Consider the following 21,645-nt stretch of genomic DNA (forward strand, 5'->3'; position numbering starts at 1 on the left):
GGTTGTTAACCCAGATAACCAGTTCTGACTTTTTGACAGGTGTTAAAATACCTGTCTGTCGGTGGATACATGATGTCAGAGTTAAACCAAATATGCAGTTACGAAACAATAGACTTGAGGTTGAGACAAAGATAAAGGTTACGTTTGAAGATGGGCGTGGTCTGGGTGAGGGTGGCATCATGGCCAATGAAAGATTTCTCTCCAAACTTTTTTGTAAACCTGTTTAACTAGCATGGAACACTACGGTTATTTCAGACTTGTGTTGTTATTGTGTGTGCTTGTTATGCGTGTTGTGCTTCTACGGTTACACAGGTGATTGTGTTGCTGACATCAGAGCCACCAGCTCTGTTCTGGAGCTCGGATACCGTTTCCCACGTGTCAGCTATCGTGTTTGAACGGACAGAATGACGACAATCTGGCACTGCAGGCGGCACGGCCAACACTGTCTGTGTGTGTTCCTGTGTGTGTGTTCCTGTGTGTGTGGACGTACCAGGACCGAGTGCATTCCCATGTAGATTCGGCTGACACAGACCAGCAGACACCAGCAGAGAGCCAGGATGAAGCCCAGCGAGAACGGGTACTGTGGAGGTGAAAGGAGACACTTTTTAAACACAATAAAAACACACCTTGGAGATCAAACTGCTTAGGCATGTTTATAACAAACAAAATGAAAAACATTTTTTACATGACTAATAGTCTATAACATGTTAGTTAAATACCATAGGAAAACAGTAATTGCAGCGGGAAGTGGTGTATATTTTTTTAATTGCTTTGGTTTTGCCATCAGTAAAAAAGGTATTTCAAAGTTACTTTCAAGCATCGATGACCCAATTCAGGTTTCCAACTTTTAAGAAAAACTCTGTTCAACAAATGTGTTAGACCTCAAGGATTCACACCAAGGCTCTAACTAGATTATGTTCATAACGGAAACATTTTTACATTTCTGCCTCAATGTATTATTTTGTCAGTAGTCGGCTTGTGCAAACGTCTCGCAGCTTTGGGTGACTTTCATGCTTTATATCGGTTCAACAGTCCAAAACCAGAAGATATCATCTTTCAGGCTCTCAAAACACTTACAATTGGAATTAAGGCCTTAAAAAATTATACAAATATTATTCACAAAATCAAAATAGTTTCCTGATAATAAAAATGATCTATCCATGGACTAATCGGTTTATTAATTTATGGTCACGGACTAAAATAAAGCTGGATATGAGCACCAACATGCAGGTTTGCCGTATAATTGCAGCCAGAAAGAAAAAAAGAAAACGAGTGACAGTTGATTGAGAAAGAGACGACAGATGAAAGCTGCTGAGGTTTGCAAACTTGTTAAAAGCCTTTTGTTCCCTTCATTGTTGCTGAGATAGCTCAGATTTCCTCTCACACACCAGAATGACAAATCCCAAAGCAACACTGGGACTCCCACACCTCCAGCCTTCTGGGGAAATGACTCATCAGATGAATGGAGCTGGATGCTTATTGGATAAGGAACTCAACAGTACTAACAGCTAGTAGCTGGAAATACGGATAATATGTAAGACTTCATATGTTCCATAAACACGTAAGACAAAATAATTGGTGAAATGGAATAATGCATTGATCAAGAAAGCCTTAACTCAGTATTAAATGGTTTACTGAAAATTACAAACCATATTCCTTTTAAACCTACATTGTGTCAAATAATTGAAATGAAATCCTATAATATTAGATAGATTTTACTTTAAGAGCTTAGTTATCATATTCTCTCAAATAATTTAGTAGTTGCATTTCACCTATTTTATATCAAAACTCTGCAGGTAAGATGATAAACTCACAGTGCCTCCAATGTGTTATTGTCTAGTTACAGTAAGAAGATTCCTCTGAGGCCCTCTCTACAGGTGTCTCTCCAAACACCAGGCGTCCATTCAAAGGGTCAATTATAAACTGAGGCCTATTTCCAAAATGAGGTCATGTCAGAGGAAGGTATTGGCAGAGAAACAGCCGTCTTTAAGTCTTTGAAATAGCTGTAAAGCTATGTTGGACGCAGCCAGCTGGTTGTTGTTTTGTTGTTTTTCGTGTGGTTGTGGTTTGCTGCACTCTGCTTATTGACTATAAGCCTCAGTGTAGGGTTTGCTCCCGGCCCCGGGGTGTGCTGCGTTTGGCGTTCAACACTGCCAAGATGTCAATTTGTTGGGGTTACGCACAAACCTTAAGTTGTGAGTATACGTCTTGTGTTGAAAGTCCCATAACCTAATAACTTTATTTACTTACAAGATATGTTTAATTTGAGTGATAAATATTGATTTAGAATAGAAAATGTGACAGTCCTACTACGTTATAAGGAAAAGTACCCTTTTCATGTAAATGTAGAGAAATATTAGCAGCATAATTGTAATTGAATAGTCAAAAGTCAAAGTAATAATTATGCAGAAGGCCTCTTCTAAACTGTCAAGTAAAAGTGCCTCACTCTTCGGTAACGCAACTCCTTTTGAATGCAACAGAAGAGATTTGAGTTTGATACTCCCCATTGAAAACACATTGTAAGCCTCGTGTTTGGAGTTAGGAAACGCTATACTGTTATGGTTATTGCGCTCAGGAAAAATATGTAATGTTTTCACCTAATGTTCCCGCTCAAGGGAGGAAGTCTCACACAAAGCCTGCCTACCATAATGTTAACTGCTCTGGCTCTACTGGAGGACATTATGAGGATTTATAATCCTTTTCCGTCCAGTAACTCTTATAATCTCATATCTCCTTTTCATATTTGTCCCATTTTTAAACTGATCTAATCTGCTCTCCATCCTCTCCTCTTATCTCCATCTCTTTGCCCTTTAGTCTAGTTTTTCTTTCTTCCTCCCTCACTTTTCTGTCTTAATCCCCTCTTCTCTCCTCCATGCTTTCTCCATCTCTTGTAATTTGCACCGTGTGGGGCGAATAAAGATATTCTGATTCTGACTATTGTCTCATTTCTTCTAATCTCTACTGTCTTCTCCTTGAACTGCTCTTTTCTGTTGTGTCCCTCATTCCTGCCTTTCATTTCCATCTTACTAGTTTATTCCATAGAGAGGGACATCTGGCTCTTGTTACTGTATGAGCTGGAGGAGGGTGGTGGGATGGGAGGAGGACCAAATCCAAATCCAAACATTCCTGCTCTGCTGAGACAAGTCAGCTGAGCGGCGATACAGCAGCTTACAGAGCAGCTACGGCAAGCAGGAGGGCAGTTAAGGACAAACCCAGCAATCTGCAATCAATTACTCTTGGTTGAAGTTAGCAATTTTGTGATATGGATGCCCGAAATACTTTGCACAGATAATCTATTATATTCCTTGGTAAACTAAACCCCAGAAATACAGGGAAACATCACCTCCATCCTCTGACATGTTAGTACCAAACTCCATGTGTTGGCATGGAGTTCAAATGTGCACAAGACAAGGTGGAGATTGATAGTATGCAACAGCTAGTGAGAGCAGTAGAAAATACTTCTAATACCTAATGTTCACCAAGTGGCATTGTCTAACATTGAATAAATCACTTGGCGATTTCTTTCCATGGGAACCACGCTAGAACTTTGGGTGATTTCTGGATAAATAGGAAGCCATTGATGAATCTGACAATAATTCCTAATTTCATAATGATTCATGAACAAGCTTAGTCAAGTCTGTCTGCTGGTGTGCACTGCCAAACACCAACGTCTTCTCAGGTTCTTGAGCTAATTCATAAAAACCACAATAAAGAAATGATGAATCGCAGTAAGACAGTGGGAAAGTGACGTCAACGACGACAAACAAATCGGACAACAACACCTTACCAGTATAGAGTGCCACAGTGACGCGTCCTAAAACCCGGAAGTAAACTCCTTCCGGTTCCTTCGACAAAAAAGCAATGCAATTTCTCCATAGGATTTTGAAAAATAGCTCGAAATAAGGTCTGTGGTTAACACACATTGAAGAGACAGATCACGTTTTGTTCAGCCGGATAATATCCACATGTCTACCCTACTTTTATAATTTTCTAAATCATAAATCTATCGATCATAAATCTATCGATTAGATTTATGATTATAAAAAATATATATATATATATATTTCGAGCTATTTTCCAAAATCCTATGGAGAAATTGCATTGGTTTTTGTCGAAGGAACCGGAAGTGGTAAAATGCTAACTTACTTCCGGGTTTTAGGACGCGTCACTGTGGCACTCTATAAAGAAGTAAGATTATGGTAAAAAAAATGAATGTCAATGACAGTACATTTGAGCCATTGAAATTATAAGGTTTAAGTCTTGTCAATGTAAGAAAAACACAAAGCTAGAATTTCTTTAGTAGACTTATATTTTTGTTAAAAACTATGAACTGATGTGTGGTCCAAAACTATACGTATTGGACTATCAACCAATATGTAATCAGTAGTGGCACTTTAAAGGAACAATCTGTGAAATTATTCGCAAAGAAGACCAAGTACACAAATCATGAGGAAAAACCCAGACGTTCAGTTCTGTCAGTGTTCGTTGAAGTGATCGTCATATTGTAGGTCATATTTTCTTAATTCTAGTGAGGGTAAAGCTAAACATGTGAAAGCAAATGTAAATGTGTCAGGCTGTTACTGATGTTCCACACAATAAGGTCAGCAGTTTGAATTGTCAGACTTTGAATATAGATTGTTTGGTGTTCAACAATGACATGAACAGATTATTTGGAGTTTAGCTCAAATGTCATACACTGTGTCTGGCGAGTAGAGAAAGAGCTGTTGGCAGAAAGGATAGATATACGGACACTATTTCAGTCTTATCTTCAATCCCCACACTTGGAGGTCAGAGTTTGACTCTTATCTCCTGCTATGGCAGACACATGGGGAGGCAGAGGGTCGTAAATCAATCTCACCCTTACTCTCGCCTGGTGTGATTCAAACTATACAATACATGGATCACACACAGTTTTCCCCCCCAACACAATAGAATAATTACTGCTGAAAGCCATGCATTTTGGAGAGTATGACAGAGAATTATAGGAATACATGTTTAGAATTACTGTTTTGTATGCTGTTGTGACAAATATACTAATTCTAAATCTATTTGTTTGTCTGTATAAGTGCTCATTACCATTTCCCAGAGCACAACATGACAGATTCAAGTATTTAATTTGTTTAATAAACTCAAAGGTGTTGTATTTATAATGATAAATAGAAAAATAGATCATATTTAAGTGGCTGAAACTAGCAAATATATGGTGTGTTTTTCTCAAAACGGACTCAAACTATAATTAATGATTCATTTCCTGCCTTAACGATAAATCAACTTAATGTTCCATAAATCTGACATAAAGTTTGAGGTGTGTGAGAAGCATCCACGAATAGTTTTCCTCGTCCGACAGTTCTATGAAAGTCAAATGGGCTTCCTGCAGTTTGTTGATCGTGTCCTCACAGTGGATGCACAGTGAGACAATGGAGGTGAACTAAACAGACTTTCTGTTGGCTTGTACAGACAATGGAGTGTTGTCCCTCCTGAGTGAATAGGAGGAGATTAAGAAAAGAACAACAGAGAAAGGCCTGTTAAAACAAAAAACTCCTGACTGTGTGTTGTTTCAATGCTTTGGGAAACTTCAATAAGGTTTTATGAACCTGGCCAAAGTTGAGGAAGAGGTGAACGCTTGTTTTAATTTGTAGCCACACATGTTAGAAGGATAAGCTGCTTTCTGAGCTGTTAACATGCTTAATGCCACCACAACATTCTCAAAATGGCATCAACTTTTGGCTAAATAATATTTGTTCTCCTATAAAATGTCAGAAAGTAGTAAACAATATCCACCACGACAACCCAAATGGCTTGATTGACTGACCAAAACTACAAAATATAATAATTAGTGTGCTTTTTAAATATCAATCCAAGTACAATGTGTATGCATACTCCCATATCCATAACGCAACAGGCACATTATATCTGTACATAATAGTTCAATGTTGTTGTCTTTACCTTTATGTCTATTTATGATCTTATTCTATTATAGAAACATTAAGTATTTACATTTGAGAAGCTAGGACCAATTAACTTTAAAACAAAAAGATCTAAAATATGACTTGATGATTAATTTACTTTATAATTAAAATTGTTCAAATCTGTTTATCCGGTCTCTAAATTTGTTTACATCAAAAAAACATGCTTTCCTTCTTTGTAATTAGCATTTTAGCGTCATAGTTTGAATTTTAGTCTGACCTTGATGTCGCTGTTCTACAAGCATTTAAGACTCAATAAGAGTCAACAAATATGTTCACATCTGAGCAGCCGCCAAGGCCATTACCTCCTGTCACTGTGTCCGCTCGGCCGACCACACATTAATTATTAATGACGCGATTCAGAGGGCAAGCTCTCAGTGATCCTGTATCAAGAGTTGCCACCAGATGTTTTCTTGTGTTGTTGTAGCATTGCAGGGGGTCCATTTGTACAAGTTGAACACAACCCAAATTAAATTACTGTGTCCTGAAGCAAGGCAGTGAGGAAACGCAATTTCCTTCTAGCAATGTGGGGAGTATAGAGTGGTGCAGGGATGACGTATTTACCCAGAAATAAGCTGTGCATGGGTTCCCTCGACAACAAAGCAATGGGACTTCTCCATAGGATTTTGGAAAATAGCTCGAAATAAGGTCTGTGGAAAACGAACCTGTTTGATAAATGCACGTTTTGTTCAGCCGGATAATATCCACATGTCTACTCTACTTTTATAATCATAAATCTAGTCACCAGAAGCAAAATGCTAACTTTATGCTATAAACGAACTACAGCCGAGTACAGCAGGGTCGCACAATTTCAACGTCATCGATATTCAAACATACTGATTCAAAATTGTACAAGTTGAAACGTTTGTTTTAACAGTTTGCAAGAGCGCAGGTATTTGCTTTCAAGCAGAACAGGGGCAAACAAACTTAGCGGGAGTGTTTACGTGTTCGGGGTAATGACGTACAACGTCCTCGACAACTTCTGTAGTCCTATTCAGCCACACAACAACCATTGTTTTTCAGACACGTAAACTCTTAAGAAATCACCAGTGATGAAACACTGCTGATGTATTTAATGTCGTAGAACAAAACGGGATCCGTCTCTTAAATGTATGTCAACCACAGACCTTATTTCCAGCTATTTTCCAACATCCTATGGAGAAATCCCATTGAGTCTGAGACGAGGGAACCGGTAGTGGTAAAATGCTAACTCACTTCCAGATTTAAATGACGAAGAGATTAATATGCTGCATTTTTGTGTTGTATTTCGTTTAAATTTGGTTAATACAACAATTTAAATGTGAGTAATGTTTACAAAATATTTAATTTTCCAGATTGCCAGTTACTGAGTGGTAAAACTGTTTTAGAGATGTTGTTTCAAATTGTATTTACTTTTGGAGACTGTAGTTAGAGATGCTTTTGAAATAAATATGTGCAAATTGGTGTTTCTACTTTTCATTATATCCTCTTTTGTCTTGACTAAACTCTTTAATCTGTGACCTAACTATATATTTAGAGGGATATTTCTAAAAAACGTTTTGTCTGTTGTGTATTTCTAGAACAGTGCCAATGGGACAATTTAGGTATTGTGTTTTTATGAAAGTATGATTATGGTACTAGCCTCTTCTGCTGCTCTATCATTGAACTACACTTACTGACGAAGTGTGACTGTGTAGAGATGATAGCAGTATTTATGTCGCTGGTGTTTCTGCAAATAAAGAGAAATGGTGAAACATCACATGAGGAACTTTCGCCAGATTTCTTCTTTGGAAGAATCAGCTCCTAGAAACTTCCCCTTCTTTGCTGCAGACGCCCTTCACATTTGACACATTATATAACTCTTTACACACATCAAATATTAATTTACTGTACCTCCCACCGGCAGTAGGTCATGAAGAACAGAGAGAAGGGGATGGCAGTGCCCGACATGGCGTGTGTGGACGGCATGCTGTACTCAGAGTTGTAAAACATCTCCACCTTGACCACAGGTGGTGAGGCGGGTCGGGGCCAGCCGATCACATCCTTGGTGCACTGACCCAGGTACATGACCCAGACCCATACCATGATCAGCCTCCTGCTCACTAAGGCGTCTATGTTCCACATAACGAAGGGGAAGAAGATGATGTAGAACAGCTCGTTGCCCAGCTCGGTTGCGAAGGTGAACATGTAGTACAGGAACCGGTTCCCGATGAGGAACTCCTGACCCGCGTCACCAGTTAGAGAGTTTTTACGGAGGGGTTTTACCGTGCCGCTAGATAGGGGGTCGTCACTATCTTTCCCCGTCTCCCTCTCTTCGTTTGCCGCTGAAAATACATGCTGTGCAGCGCTGTGACTTACGGTTGTAGCCCCGTGGAGACCACGACAGTTATTGTCCACAGCAACCGTTTCTCCCCGGGCGGTTGCCCCTGAAAAGTCCGAACCACCACCGCTGTTACCAACGGTTGTAGTAGCGCCTTGGAGACTACGACCGTTATTGCACACAGCAACAGTTTCTCCCCCGGAGTCTGTTTCAGACACAGGTGCTCCATTCTGGGCAGGATTTTCACTTTCCTCCCCTCTGTTTTTCACCCTCTTCCGAACACCCACTTCTGCTGTTTCTCCTTCCCCAGCTCCTCCAAACCCGGCCATGTTTTCACTCTCATTTCCCCCAGTGATGGGACGATGGCAAGCCCCGTTGTTGTGCGACTGAGTCCGGTCTGCTTCCTTGCTTGAGACTGTCTTCGAAAACGTCCCGTGTACCCCACAAAATCGCTGAAATCGAGCGACAAGATGGGGGTCTTGGAGATAATAGTACAGCTTTACAAAACGATTACTTTTCTCCATGTTTACTCCAAATTATTCGCCTCCAGCCACCCTAAAAGAAGGAACGCAGACTCCGCTACTTTCTCCCGGCACAGACACTGGACCATGGACGTTAGCTCCGTGGCTAACGTTAGCTAGCTTACCCGTGCATCATGGAAGAGAGAACCCCGGACCGTTTGTAAACCACAACAAGTAACAACTAGTAGTTTAAATGAAAAAGTAATTAATTGATTCGTTGATACGATAACGGACACACCGAACGGGTCGGTTCTTGTTCAACAGCGTCCGGATGCGTCCAATGACCCGCTATCTGAGTGGTTCCTGACTTGCAGCCTGACAGTTATACGGGAACGCGCGTTTTACTGGTGCCTTCTGGTGCTGTCGGAAATTTCCAATTTCAATTTTCTTCCTGGAAATTTTAGAGGTTTTAGTTTAACCTTTTAATTGCATCAATAAAGTACTGTACCTCTGTCTACCACAAATACCTCTTATTCTTGTAGTTTTTTTGTAAATTATTGTTATATTTTATACCTCATTCTAACTTATTGGATACTTTTTAATATTTTAGTATTCTTCTTTTACATGCCTAATTTTCTTTTTTATATTTAATAAGAAGCCTGCAATTGAATATTTTCTTCTTCTTTGAGATATTTACCTTACCTTGATATTTCGAACCTTTCTTTGTTTAACAAATTATAATAAACCCATATACTATTACATACATTAATCAATTAAAAAAGTCCTAAACTAAATTAGGAAATATCTCATCAAATAATAAGAATATAAGCCTAAAACCCAAATCTTTATACTCGACTAGTTTACATTGAGACCTCAATGTTGTAACATTTAATTTACAACAAATATAATCTGACACTTAACTGAATAGATTAACAGAAACATGTGCATTGGAGAGAATGGACTCCTGATCTTAGTATTTTAACCCTGAATAACAACTGTATTCAAATGACAAAATATATATTCAAAATGAATTGCAGACCACTTCATCTGCATGAATGAGAAGAACAACAAAATGTAAACATTAAAGTCATATAAAAAATATCTTACTTAAGAATGATCTATACATTCACATTATTATTTCATTCCTTGGGGAATTGTTTTTAATCTAGATACTTCATTTGGCATCTTGGCTTCTAAAGTTTGAGTTTTGTAGGAGCACCTGAAGGCAACATTGGTTTTGGCGCGCACGCAAAATGTACGTGCTTGAAACCTCACCACGTAACGTGACCGCGCTTTCTGTGTAGCCTATTCATTTGTGGCACAATTTACACTTTACCTTAGAAATGAATACAAAAAAATCAAACGTTAACAATTAAACACTAAATAAAAACAATATTATTGTGAGCTTTGGATAGAAAGATAGTGCGTAAATGCATGTATTTGGTATGTTTTGCTACGCAAAGATACATTACAACCATAAAGACATTTTCAGTTTACATACTTTATTTGCTAATCAATCACCTGAAAAAACTGTTTGCTGGCCCTTTTTCAAAATAGTTTATCTCAAATATGGAATATGCATTTTTATCAAAATATAAATTATTGTTTTAAAATAGCATGCTTCTCTTAAATAGTTGTATGCAGTTTGTTGTTCTGGTTGTTTTTCCATAGTAGGCCAGTGATTGTTATCATGTTGCAGATTTGTAAACCAAGTGAGACTCCTGGACTGAAAACACAGACAGATAAATTAAAGAGGGGTGAATCAATAATCATCTTTGTCATACATGAGAGTAGTCAGCTTAACAAAGGAATTTGTGCCACAATAAATCAATGGAAGATTATATCTGACAATCTAGACAAACTCAGTTTCTGTATCAATGTCAACAGCAGCTGCTGTTACAACCAGGACTAACAGTTAGAAAAGGTGAAATGTAATATCAATTAAAGACATTCTGCACTCTGAAATTCAGCTTTAAACCACAATAGTGCTGAAAATCATGATCAACAATTTACTGCAATTTGGGTGCAGTAAATTATGCAAAAACTAAGCTGAAAAGAAACAAGAAGCCATTTTTCTTTTATTAAACCACACAACTTCTTTCACTTCTTAACTAAAAGAAAGGAAAGGACTTGTTCCCCTTTTATTATGAAAACGTAATAATAAAAAAAAACTATTTAGCACTATAAGAACTATATAAACCTTTAATACAAAAGGTAAACTTTACACATTACAATGCTTTAGTTCTGTATCTGGTGGCAACTATAACTTCTCCTAAACAAATACTTGTATACTAGACATAATACTACTCTGTAGGCTATTCTATCTGTATTTAATTTATATTTGTTGCACACAAGCCTCCATTAAACTTTATTTCATCTTTGAATACTGCTTCTCAATCCTACATGCTGAGTTTAAAGTACCATAATAACTTTTAACTAACTAGAAAGAGCCATACAGTAAGCTGAATTATTTCACCAGCAGAGGGCAGCAGAGTAATGCAAAACACAGGACACATACAGATAAACAGTCTTCCCACAAGCAGTGGGAACAGACCTCAGAACATATCTTGAGACAATTCACAAAGTCCAGGGAAAGTTACAAACAATAATTCATAAATCACACGGTAGCATAACAAGTTGACAGGAGCATTCACCACTTATGCTCCCGCAACTTAGCCAAGGTGTATCAAAAAATAGTGGCCTGCAGTCTGCAAATCCCTGAATACAAACACGGTTCACATGAGCAACAATAACAATACAAATCCATTAGACAACATCAACAGCCTGTTTCAAGTCTCTCACTTTTGCACGTTCAGCAGGGTCGTTTTAAGAACTTCTCATCTACGTTGGCTTGAAATGTAAGTACATGCTCAATAGATGGCAGTAATGCATCATTTGGGCTATGGCATCAGAGAACATAATGCAGGGGGACAAGTGTGCAGAATACAATACAATGTTTTTTGTAGAAAATATCTATGCACCTAAGTAAAATCCAAGTACTTTTAATCTGTAGCCTACGTAACAGTACTAGAGTAAAAGTACTTAGTTACTTTACACCAGTTAACAACCCTTTAACTGCCAGACCAAGAAAAAAGCTATGGAAAAATTATTTGTTTGCATTTTTTTATCAAATGGGTCACAAATAACCACAAACAATTTTTTTTTTTTGACTGACCACACAGTTTTGTTTTTATGAGCCTCTACCATCTAGTCGAGCTGGCTTTCAATGCTAAAAGTGCATTTTCAACAATCATCATATACAGTACAGTATTTGTATGCATCAAACTCAAATAAAACAGAAACTGAAATACATTTGTTTCTTTTATGGAAAATTAGCAATATATACAACCAGATATATTCATAAAAGATAATAAATTATAATTGTAAAAAAAAAAAAAGGAAAAAAGTAATGTAAAGTGTTTTTCATAATAAAAAAAATACTTGCTCATCTTACTGTATATGCTGAATTGGTCTAACAGGAAACCACTGGCCTAACAGCAAATGTCTATATCCTGTGTTGGTCTAACTTCTTATCTGTGTGCAACTTTGGGCTGAATGCCATGCAGGAAAGGTGCTATATAAATTATTATCACTCTTTCACTCTGAGACTCATAAGGCAGCACTAGATTTAGTAATATTACCATGAATCTAGCTATTTATTTACCATATTTTATAGGACAACATCTCTGAAACTCTGAAAAAGTCATATTGCTAGTTTACCATAAAAGGCCAATTCGACCGGTTGGTTGAGCATATTTAAAAAAAAATAATAACACCCTTGTTGAAACTTTTTTTGTGCATCAAGTTATCTACTTATGTTCATTCAGTGCTCTGACACTAAAATATGTCAAAAATTATATGGTTACCTTACAAAAGTTGACCAAAAAGAGGGATTTCTTCAGCAGTGATTTTTAGCCTGCCAACTTTCTCAGAAGAAGCTAGCTGAAGGGCTTTCTGTTCAAACCACAGTGACATCTAGAGGTTGTATTGTGCATAACATGTCAACCAAAGGGTAGAGCTGGCTGAATCAGATGGTGTTAAACTTTTGAATTTTTTTTCCAACAAGATATCAAGACACAAACTGTGCTCTACCAAATGGTGGCACCAGCAGTTAAAGGGTTAAGCAGCTTAGTTTAGGCAGCATGACGGGTCATCTTAAGAAAGGTATAATTAAGCTAAAGATTGTGCAGAATGCAGACGTTCCTGTCTGACTGACACCGGAACGAGAGCACACATTTAATCTGTTATGAAGTCCCTTCATTTGGTGCCTGACAATTTTAGAATAGATTTGATTAATCTTTGTTTTGTGTCCAATCCCTCGATGGAGTTGTGCCTGGCACATTATAGACAAACACCATCCATTACATGAATGCACCATCATGTAAGCAAATCTAGTTCATTGTTGTATCCTAATCTCCTAATACCTTTAAAGTAAAATGAAAGACTTAACTCTTTCCCCTCGAATTTTCTCTTTTCATTTTCTTCCTGTTTTAAAGCACTTGGAATGGTGAGTTTGCACGAAAAACACTACTTATTGATACAATTTAAAATGTGATTTTGTTGACTGTCTTTGCTTTTAAAGCACAGTACTCTGTTTTCACACAGGTACACTCTTACACAGCCCTCAGCAACACCTCAGGGCCAAGAACAAATAACATGTTGGCTTTTCAAAGATGCATTTTTGCTCTAAGATTTACAGTCTTGAAATTCCAAACTCCTGATCTTTGTTAATCTTCAACAGGAAAAACAAAAACCAACTTAAAGAGATGCACATAACATTACAATTAAACCTGGACTTCTTTGCCTGTCTTCAAGAGAAAAAAGTGTCTTCCTCTACAGTAGAGAAAAGTAAAGTTAATTTAACCACACAGCTTATGACCCATTTTAAAGGTGGGCAAATGGCAGAATGAAATCCTATTGAGCAAAGTATCCATAAACCAATGCAAAAAAGAGTACATGTTAATATTCTGCTACAAGTAAAAGTCCTTTTTAAAAATGCTCATGATTAAGTAACATTTACACAAATATTTTGTATCAGAAGTTATGGAGATTTGCCCTTTTTTGAGTGTTTTCATTATATATTTTTGTAACTAGATAATCATTATTGATATTAACATGTGGCGATTGAAAGAGGGGAAGTAAGGTTAGAAAAACCTTTATCAGGTCCCGTTTGGAAATTCAGTTTTCAAAACAGCAACAGCTAATAGGATGAAACACACGGATAATAACATTTAAGAACAATAACAAATATAAAAAACCTTATAAACAGTATAAACTGAAGTAATAATAATAGGATTAGAAGGAGAGCTGATTAAAGTGAATGCAATTTTAGGTTGGATTGGGTCTTATTCTGTTTGTAAATCATTTGTACTGTAAGTGACTCACAGTGATTGCTGTAATTTAAATGTAGTGACGTTCCAGCTTAAAGCGTAAGGTATGCTGGATAGTTGTGTACAGGTGTGGGCAGCGTTGCAATCCCCTCCCCTCCACACACCATAGCCTGTACCTGCCCATCCTGCTCCTACTGCGCTATAAAAGCTGCATGCAAAGTCACTCATACTTTCTTTGGTGTGAGCAGTTGCAAGGTAAGTAACCTGGGGGTGTGATATATCGTACATGGGCAACAATGAAGAAGTCTTTCTATCAGCCGCTGTTCTGTTTCACCTACAGTTACACAGGGACAGAAGTTTTTAGTCAGGTGTTTATATGTCTGATTTTAAATATTGGGTAATTATGATATTGTTTGTTTCTTACCTAGATTATGTCTCGAAGGAATTAAAGGGGACATATAGCACTTGGGGTTTCAAAAAGGGGATGGGGACAAAGCCATCTCACTTTCTTTTTTAAGTTGCTTTTTGAAGGTGGAGTAATTCAAAAAAGTCTTTTTTTTAAACTTTTGGGGGGTCCAAACACCAGATGATATGGATACAAACGAGAAAAAGAGAAGTCTAACTCCAGCTAACTGGAATATAGACGGCTGGGTAATCTGATCAAATGTAAGGGCATTATCATCAGATTTACAATTTTTTGGGGGAAATTAATGTAAAAGATGTGTCTTGCAAGACTATATGGAAATGGTTTTGAAATATAAATCACTTCCTGCTTATTTCCAAACAGAGGAAATGATTTAACCCTGAGGCGGAGCTGTCCAGGCCGTGTGGTGCTGGTTAGGCTCCTTTTCACAGGCAGCAGCTTGTTTTTATTCTCCTCCACCTCCCAATGTGCTCAAAGCACATTTAGCTGCCAGCTGCCTGTATGATTGCAGGTTATTCATTGTAAAGCACTTTTGCCCCGACCACTGTCAACTTCCTTTCTGACAGCTGTTGAGGTGTCTAAGATAGTCTTGGCTGTAGTCTTAGTTCAATGTTTACAATTTAATGTCACAAATCTGCGTTAAAACATTGTATCTTTGTTCTTTTGCTCATCTGAATGTCACAGAGTCCAACATGGATTTTCTAAGTAACGAAAACTGTGACACTTATCCGACGCAGGCCTCTGCATTAACAGAAAAGGACCATGTCTTGCTGAAAGGACGTCCCTGTGAGATCGTTGACATCACTGCACTAAGTCTGGCAAGCATGGACATGTCAAGGTAGAATCTAGTTGTGCAGCCTTTGTATTGCATAGCTAAAGACATTTTACTGATTTAGCCTAAAGCTTCTCAGGTTTACTCATAACCGCCAATGCTTACTTGGGCTGAAGCCAGATCTAATCAGTTATGATGTTTTCCCAGATTACCATCAAAGGACTTGATATCTTTACTGGGGAGGAGATTATTGATATCTGCCCATCTACGAGTAACTTGGAGGTCCCAAATGTTCTTAGAAAAGATTACCAGGTGAGATGACTCTGTTGGATCTGGATATAGGGGCCCCAAGGGGTACAAAGCATTTATGATGTGTGCCTGATATTCTGTCAATTGAAACATGTAACTACTTGAAGGCTTTATATGTTTAACCTAGCCAGTGATTTGATTTATAAACAAGTGGCATGCTTTAGAGCTGAGCTGTCTCCACAATATTCTCCCAAATGTCTTATCAAAATGGGTATATTGTGATATAAGTGATCTCACACACAGCGTTTGGTCAGACTCCCAATTGATTGTTCACACTAACTTTTGCGTCCTGATGAACCTCCGTCAAGAGTATTTTACTCCAGATTAGAAAACAAGTTTTTGCTCTGTTTGGACAACTAACATGGCCCAGTCACATCAGTTAAGTGTTATGTCTCCTCAACATCTATCATTCTGTTTTTGTTTTGCCTTTGCCACCCTCCTATTGGCTTGATCTTCTAGGACTCTGTAGACCGACACTGGTTATATATTATATCTCAGGAAAAGATGTTACATCATCTAAAATCGTAATTTTTTAACAGTAGACTGTTTTTACTCTTTTTCTGATGGCCCATTTAGCTGCTTCAAATTGATGACCAATCTGGTTTTGTGGGATTTATGGATGATGGCGGAGCTGCAAAAGATAACCTCAAACTACGGGACAATGATTTGGGCAAAGAAATCAAAGCGAAGTTTGATAATGACGATAAATTCTATGTACGTTTTTCTTGGCATTATACTAGTAATGGCTGAACTCTGTGAAAAACAATACATTATTGATTTATATATATATGCAGTAAATGTCCAGAAATGTGCTATTTTCCATGATATTAAATTAAACGTGAGCAGTATCTCAGAGCTGTCCCTGTCAATTCTTAGCTTTGTAGTGTAGCTTTTCATTAGTCTGATAATTACTTTTTTCATGGTATTTTAAAGGTTTGTGAACTGAGATGCAGACAACACTGTTTGATTGATTTGCCATATGTATCTTCAAGTTTAAATTATTTTCTTGAAATAGAAGCTCGAAAGCTGTGACAGTTTACCTAGTTACTGTATCATTTTTCTCTCAGCCACTTGATAGTAAAGATGTATCTCATTTATTACTTTTTCATATAATAGTTAGTACATTCGCTTCGTATTAACAAGGTTTCACTTTTTATTTTGTTTAGCTAAAGAGTATTTAGATTTGCAAGTTATGTAAGTCCCCTGATTTCATTTTCTCCTCCCTTTTCAGGTCATTGTGTTGAAAGGCTTGGGGGAAGAACAAATAATTGGCACTAAGATGTTGAAGTAACACGTCCTATGAACAGCTGGAGACCTCACACCCCTAATCTCCAGTTTGATTTTGAAACCTCACCAAAGCTCCTTGCCTTCACTCCATATCACAACAAGTTCTCTGGATTGGCAACGGAAATCTGGAAGCTGGGAGCAGCTTCTCCAACTTTACCTTGGGGTCCAGGCTGATTGACATTATGTTTAATCAATGAAGTCATCCAAATGTGGCCAATAATTCTGCAATGGCTGCTATTATTACTCCAGGAATTCATATTTTACACTATGGGTGATGTGTGATTTTTGCTGTGTGCATCACTTTTTACATTCTCACCATTGTCCATTTTTTAAATAAATCGTGGAGCTTTCGATTTGGCAGTTGGCATTTATTTGTAGGCTTGTTGAGATGCTGCAAATTTTCAAGATACATTTTCTCCCAAAATAATATAATCTCTCCTGGTCTACTCATCTCTTTAACAAGCTCAATTTCTACTTGGCTTTGAGAACCTAAAACATAACTTTACTGAAGGCTGGAGTATGCCTTTCTTGAGCTACAATACTATTGGAGGAAATTAAATAAATATAATGTTACCAATATTACTCAATCATGTCTTACAAAGACAGAGAATCTTACAACCTCGAGTAAACAGCACACAATGACGAGTATTATAATTATCCTCAGTAATTATTGTTTGTCTGATAAACACAAGTTTGTTTTCCTTCAACATTTTCATTGCATTCCTTTGGCAATAAAATATATTCGAAAATGTTAGAGATGATCGTTTGTTGAATTAAACAGCGAATTAGCATGACCAGCAAATTATAAAGAAAAACCCACTTTTGCACGTTCAGCAGGGTCGTTTTAAGAACTTCTCATCTATGTTGGCTTGAAATGTCAGTAAATGCTCAATAGATGGCAGTAATGCATCATTTTTTGATAGCTGAGGTGAATCGATGGGCTATGGTATCGAAGAACGTAATGCAGGGGGACAAGTGTGCAGAATACAATACAATGTTTTTTTTACGAAATATTATGCACCTATAAGTAAAAATACAAGTACTTTCAATCTGTACGTAACAGTAGAGTAAAAGTACTTAGTTACTTTGTCTGTCTCAAATTACAGGTATTCCTGCAATAGTTTCCTTTGTGTTTTACCTCCCATGGATTTACTGAGAGTAACCCGTTAAGCAGCTTAGTTAAACCAGCATGACTAGTCATTTTAAGAAATGTATGAAGCTAGAGATTAATAAATAGAATAATATATCTATTGCACATCATACGAAACATAGTATTTAGGCCTCATCTGTTCAATTCAACTTCAGATGTGATTGTGTTGTACTGCAGAAACGGGTTGGTTAAAGTGAAATATTCAGAAGGAAAAAAAGGCAATGCCACACAAACTGACATTATGACAGATTTGATTCGTTTCCAAAATTAACGAAAGTGGTAGAAACAAACAAAAAGGAGCAACTTAACCTAACGAGAGAAAAATCAAACACGGGATGAAGCTGCTGTAGGCCACTATTGCAAGGAAAATAGAGTAGGCTACTGCACTGAAAGTACTGCTACATGGAAAAAATAAACCCTAGTAGCCTAGCTTTTAATTTAACCATCAATATATTTAACAACTATGAGATTTGGTAAAAGGCCTCTCTTGCTCACGTACGTGCGTCATAGTCATGGAAACCGAACGTTGGGGCTGCAGCTGCTGACCGCTCTGATCTCACTTTGCACTTGGACTCAGACCAGAGCACACCTTTTGCAAAACTCACCTGTGGAGAGAAAACTCTTTGAGATTCAACCTGCTGGAAAACAAAACTTCTGAAAAACAATACTATCAAATCTGCTGTGGAAACCCGGAGACGCTGAACAAGACCCCCGGCCCCCAGAGGAGGAGCAGCACCTGCCGCTGGCAATAGGCCGTGTTGGGAAACTACACTCAAAGTAAAAAAAAAAGAAAAGAAGACGTTTACAAAACATATTTTTAGCCTTTTAATTGTTCATATATCCCCTTAAAATCATACAAATATGTTTCTGTGTGGAAATTAGTGCGATTGGTTTAGTTTAAATGTGAAAAGTTCATAGAATGTTGGGATTTATTTTGCTCAAAATGCAATTTGGAGAAAGCAGAAACTCACTCACGTCTTTTCAGTTTAAAATTCATATTTGTGGATAAGACCAACTTTTTTTTAGCACTAGAGGTGTTTAATGTATTTATAAAGAGTGTAGTGATTTTAAAACACAGTTATTTTTTATTTAATTGCAAGATATCATCGAAAAACGACCAAAAAAGTACAAAAACAAAATGGCGACTGGGCCTAATTTCATAGAATGCTAAAAATTAGGGCCAAGTTATGCACCATGGCAACGACGCACAATTCCCTGCAGAGCACGTTCTTCTGCGCGGCTGCCTCCCTGAGTGTCGTTCTGATTGTTGAAGCTTTATTTATTGTAAATGGCTACTTCTTCTAATGTAGCCTATCATATTAATTCAACTTTCCTTTTATAAATATTGAAATTGCTTTTCTTGTTTAGTTTTTGAGGGGAGGAAGATTTGTGCGCGTTCTGCGTCCAAGCTGACTAACTATAAACTAGGCCTATAGGAAAGTAATGATTTATAAACTACAGAAAAGTCTGAAAACTACTCTGGGTATTTTAGATTATATTAGTCAGTTACTTTGCGCAATGGATATGAATGCATAGCCTATATTATAAATGAATGCACGCTGTTTTTTGGAACCAATTATAGTTTGTCCACACATAGCTCAGTTTTTTCTCGGGATCTGGGTCTTGCATTCCCCACGGACAGCATTTATTTGTTTGCACATTTTGTAATGTTGCATTTTGGTTTAAAGAAGGCTTTGCTTCTGCGGAAGAATCGGTGCGTAAAATGCGCAGAGCAAGCTTCTCTTTTACTTGTCCGACACATATAGAGCGCTGTTTATGTGCACTTCATTCAGTTTTATAAAAAAAAGACAGTTTAGAGATGTAAAAATAACGTAGTATTACGTTGCCAATAACAAAAATCCAAATTAGTATTTTAATTGTCATCAGTGCTTATCAGAAAAACAATATAATTTATGATCCCCAGTGTTATTCTCACCACAATTATGTTTAAGCAGGTTCTCCTGTCATGTCTTTTAAATTAAAGTTATATAGTTAGGTTATGCATGTGCCATTTTTTTCCAATAAGTGATTAAACTATTCCAAATATTACCTTTGACTAGAAATCCTTACACTCTGAATTCCCCCCAGGCTCTGAGAACTTCATCATGGATCGTCCTGCAGGCGATGAAGGTAATCTCCCTGTCTACAACACTCCTGATGAGGAAGAGGTAGGTGAGGTCAGGAACGCTGTCGAGGGTGAAGGTGAGTTTGCTGTCGGTTTTTTAGGTGAATGTCATGGACTGATGGAAGAGGAGGAGGAGGAGGAGGAGGAGGAAGAGGATTTGGAAGAGGAGGAGGAAGAGGATGAGGGGGAAGACACTGAAGATTATTGTAATGACAGTGAGTCCTTGTCCTCCGAGGAAGAAGATGAAGAGGAGGAAGTGGACACTGAAGAGTATTGTAATGACAGTGATGACGGTTATGCCGATATCGGATGCCTCTCGCCTCTCAGCCAGCAATTCCCGCCGGTAAATGTTTGGGAGGCATTGCGTCAGAACTTCATTCCAAGCTCCCCTCCTGGACATCCCTGTTCCTTCCTTTTGGGTGCTGCCCCTCTGGAGATTTCTTCACCGCGACCGGAACGTCCTGAAGAAGCTCCACCCTCAGCCCCTCCAAGGTCTGGAGTGTTGACTCCAACAACAGCAGGCCTCGTCTTCTCCACAAAGAGGATCAGGGAAGATGACTCCAGCGACTCGGCACCCTCCACCTTAGGCCTCTGCTGCCCCATGGTGCCCCTTCTTGTCACGCAGCGCCCACCCGTGAGTTTTTGGCAGACATTTCGCCCTTTTGGTGTTGCCTCTCCGGATGATTCTGCGCCACAAGTGGAACGTCCTGAAGCAGCTCCATCCTCAGCCCCTCCATCGACATCAGGCCTCGGCTTCTCCACCAAGAGGACCTTGGAAGAGGCGCGCAGAGCTGAGGACTACACTTACACTCTGAATTCCCGCCCCCCACCAAGCTCTGAGAACTCCGTCATGGAGCGTCCTGCAGGCGATGAAGGCAATCTCCCTGTCTACAACGCTCCTGATGAGGAAGAGGAGGATGAAGAGGTTGAGGGGGAAGACTGGACATCCGAAGATTCTGGATACGGGCCCTTGTCCTCCGAGGAAGAAGACGAAGAGGAGGAAGAGGACACTGAAGAATATTCTGATGACAGTGATGACAGTGAGGACAGTGATTACAGTGATGACAGTGAGGACAGTGATTACAGTGATGACAGTGATGACAGTGAGGACAGTGATTACAGTGATGACAGTGATGACAGTGAGGACAGTGATTACGGTGATGACAGTGATGACAGTGAGGACAGTGATGACAGTGATGACGGTGATTACGGTGAGGACAGTGAGGACAGTGATGACAGTGATGACAGTGAGGACAGTGATGACAGTGATGACAGTGAGGACAGTGATGATAGTGATGACGGTGATGACGGTTGTGTGGATATCGGACGAGGAACAGTGATTACGGTGATGACAGTGATGACCAGTGATCGACGGTGATGACGGTGGATGACAGTGAGGAAAAGTGATTGATACGTGATGACCGGTGATTGACGGTTGGTGTGGATATCCGGACGTCTTCTCCTCCTCACCCAGCAATTCCAACCGGTAACATTTTTTGGGAGGCCTTGCGTCGGAACTTCA

At 38.5% G+C, this 21,645-nt stretch overlaps 1 protein-coding gene and 1 pseudogene across 1 annotated transcript; one reads left to right on the plus strand and one right to left on the minus strand.

The window, feature by feature from the left end:
* Nucleotides 1-361: 361 nt before the first annotated feature.
* Nucleotides 362-9,084, minus strand: LOC104956487 (uncharacterized). Its single transcript, XM_010783969.1, has 2 exons — nucleotides 7,839-9,084; nucleotides 362-580 (listed from the first exon to the last, which is right to left on the minus strand). Exons 1-2 carry the CDS (start codon nucleotides 8,787-8,789, stop codon nucleotides 383-385), a joined length of 1,149 nt encoding a protein of 382 aa, XP_010782271.1. The 5' UTR covers nucleotides 8,790-9,084; the 3' UTR covers nucleotides 362-382.
* A 6,088-nt stretch (nucleotides 9,085-15,172) lies between these two features.
* LOC104956497 (eukaryotic translation initiation factor 5A-1-like) lies at nucleotides 15,173-16,988 on the plus strand (annotated as a pseudogene).
* Nucleotides 16,989-21,645: the final 4,657 nt, after the last annotated feature.

Source organism: Notothenia coriiceps, unplaced genomic scaffold, assembly GCF_000735185.1.
Source record: "Notothenia coriiceps isolate Sejong01 unplaced genomic scaffold, NC01 NC01_scaffold00026095, whole genome shotgun sequence".
NCBI lineage: Eukaryota > Metazoa > Chordata > Actinopteri > Perciformes > Nototheniidae > Notothenia > Notothenia coriiceps.

Excerpts from the sequence above, each read along its gene's own strand:
- LOC104956487 (XM_010783969.1), bottom strand. The coding sequence starts at position 8,789 with ATGGAGAAAAGTAATCGTTTTGTAAAGCTGTACTATTATCTCCAAGAC. Across the intron at positions 581-7,838 it reads TGACCTACTGCCGGTGGGAG|TACCCGTTCTCGCTGGGCTT; the intron begins GTACAGTAAATT and ends TCACCTCCACAG.